General features: G+C 38.7%; 1 protein-coding gene across 1 annotated transcript in view; it reads right to left on the bottom strand.

The window, feature by feature from the left end:
* Positions 1-2,699, bottom strand: part of DACH1 (dachshund family transcription factor 1) — a 434,735-nt gene that overhangs the window by 130,802 nt on the left and 301,234 nt on the right. The window contains exon 6 of the mRNA XM_006753744.2: positions 1-123. This exon is cut by the window's left edge and continues 4 nt beyond it. Within this exon, the coding sequence (XP_006753807.1) occupies positions 1-123 (123 nt within the window). The remainder of the gene's footprint in view (positions 124-2,699) is intronic.

Below are 2,699 nucleotides of genomic sequence, written 5' to 3'. Positions count from 1 at the left end.
AGAGCTCTCGGTCCGCGCAGGGGAGCTGGACACGCTGCTGCTGCGATGCGATGATGGGTGACTGCCAGGCCTGCGGCCCTCCTCCAGCGAGGGGGCAGGGGAGGGGCTGTCCGGGACACGCTCCTACACCGCCATGGGGAGGGACGGGGAGAAAAGAGGTAAAGACATTGACCTTTACTTAGGGAATGTTGATTTTTCTGAATAATATAGAAGCATGGAGGCAATAAACACATTTTTTCATCGACATTTAGCTGTATTAAAGGCACCTTTTATCCTGAGCAAAGCTAAAGCAGGGAAACACTAGAAAGAAAATTGTTTCTATAGGTAAATGTCACTGTAGTAATGGTAAATGTCAGTCCCCCCTTTGGATTAAAAGGGAGGCTAAAGAAGAGAAGTAGTTTAGAACCTATTAGACATCAAAGAATTAATAGAACAAAGCAGATTTCAATTCCAGACAATTACCAACTTAAATAACTCTTTAAATATATATATATTCTATTGCTTCAGCAAATGTCTAAGGATCATTTAGCACTCAAATTATTTACATGATAGAGAGAACATAATAATAATATCAGAGGAGTTAACAACTACTCCATCACAGCACTGCTCTGAACACACCTGGATGGTCACACTTTAAGGCATCATAGAAATCGGTTATTTAATATTGGAATAATTTACTTTGATTCTAATAAATCTGAGACTACCTGATACTTCTAGCTCCAATTCAAACACATTTTAATGTGGTAAAGGAAATGAAGAAATATATATTAGTTGTGTCCCAGGGTAACTTGATGTCATGTTTTCTGATACTGTTCTACAGGTTCCTCTCCATATTACCCCTCTGAGCCAGACTAACATATAAATACGCTGAAGAACTCTGGCCAATGAGCTATTAAACATGGAGTTACAAATTAAGAAATAAGACATTTGTTAAAATTTTCTTTCTTGAACAAGATATCAACACATATAGGCCTTGAGAAAGAACTGTTTTTCAATAAGTAATACAAATTTGAAAGGGTGCAAGTAAACTTCCACATGACACATAATAAATAATAAATCATTCTTAATTAGGGTATAATGAAGTAAATACTTTAAAAAGAAGGATTTTAAAAATTTAAAAGAAAAGTTCTAAAATGTATTTGTTCTATAGGAGACCATTTTGAAAATATGAATGGCTAATGTAATATGAAAAACAAAAACTAGCCGAAACCGGTTTGGCTCAGTGGATAGAGCGTCGGCTTGCGGACTGAAGGGTCCCGGGTTCGATTCCAGTCAGGGGCATGTACCTGGATTGTGGGCACATCTCCTGTAGGAGATGTGCAGGAGGCAGCTGATCGATGTTTCTCTCTCATCGATGTTTCTAACTCTCTATCTCTCTCCCTTCCTCTCTGTAAAAAATCAATAAAATATATATATATAAAAAAGAAAAACAAAAACTAAATTCAAGGCTTTGGACTACCAGTGGGAATGAGGGTAATTCTCGTTCTTGGTCTCAGAGGTGCCATTAGCCCAGGATAGTCTGCAATCCTACTTTGCAGTCAATCACCTGGGAAGTTCTTAAACATTACAATGCCTGGGCTTCCACACAGAGATTCTAGCTTAGTGAGTGTTACTATGGAACTGTGTCCCCTGAAAAGATTGAATGTGGATTCATTTAGAAATAGGGCTGCTGCAGATGTAATTGGTAAAAATGATGCCATAGTAAAGTAGGGTGGGCTCTTATTCCAACATGACTGTGGCCCTTACAAGAAGACCTTGTTAAAATACGAGGGGGAAATGGCATGCGATGATGGAGGTTGAGATTGGAGTCATGCAGCTGCAAGCCAAGGAATGTCCAAGATTGCAGCCACCACTAGAAGCTACTGGAGAGGCAAGGGGGATACTACCTAGAACCTCAGGAGCAGCATGATGCTACTGACATCTTGATTTCAGGTTCTAGACTCCAGAAATGTGAGAGTATGCAGTTACGTTGTTTTAAACCACTCATTTTGTGGTACTTCGTTACAGCAGCTGTAGTAGACTGAGTCTGAAGTGAGATCCAGACATCAGTATCTTTTAAGGCTCTTTGGGTGACTTTAGTGTTCACCCAAGATTGAGCTCCACTTGTTTCAGACCCTTTTATTTTTTCAGTTCTGGGAACATTGTCAATAAACAGATATGTCGAAGTTTAACTTTTGAGAAGCATGAGAAACAAATGAAAATAAAAAGAAAAAAATGGCCAAGCTCTTATCCAAAATTCATGCACAAAATGATCTCCCATTATATATTTTATAAAATAAACAATAATCCGTGAAGTAAGAAACTTCATGAAAAAAAGATTTGCAAGATCAAACAATAGAATAACCAAAAAAAGGAAACAACTATATTCTACTCTCAAAAGTTGCAAGGCAGCCCTAACCGGTTTGGCTCAGTGGATAGAGCGTCAGCCTGCGGACTGAAAGGTCCCAGGTTCAATTCCGGTCAAGGGCATGTACCTTGGTTGCAGGCACATCCCCAGTAGGAGGTATGCAGGAGGCAGCTAATCAATGTTTCTCTCCCATTGATGTTTCTAACTCTCTATCCTTCTCCCTTCTTCTCTGTAAAAAAATCAATAAAATATATTTTTTAAAAAAGTTGCAAGGCATATTAGAATCTGTTGTAAAGATAACTTCTTGAATTTTAGAGGTTTTGGATGGGGAAATGTGTGAATTTGTTTCTGT

The sequence above is a fragment of the Myotis davidii genome, unplaced genomic scaffold (genome assembly GCF_000327345.1).
Source record: "Myotis davidii unplaced genomic scaffold, ASM32734v1 scaffold10, whole genome shotgun sequence".
NCBI lineage: Eukaryota > Metazoa > Chordata > Mammalia > Chiroptera > Vespertilionidae > Myotis > Myotis davidii.
Note: the sequence above shows the minus strand (reverse complement) of the source record. Positions and strands in the feature narration are given on the sequence as shown.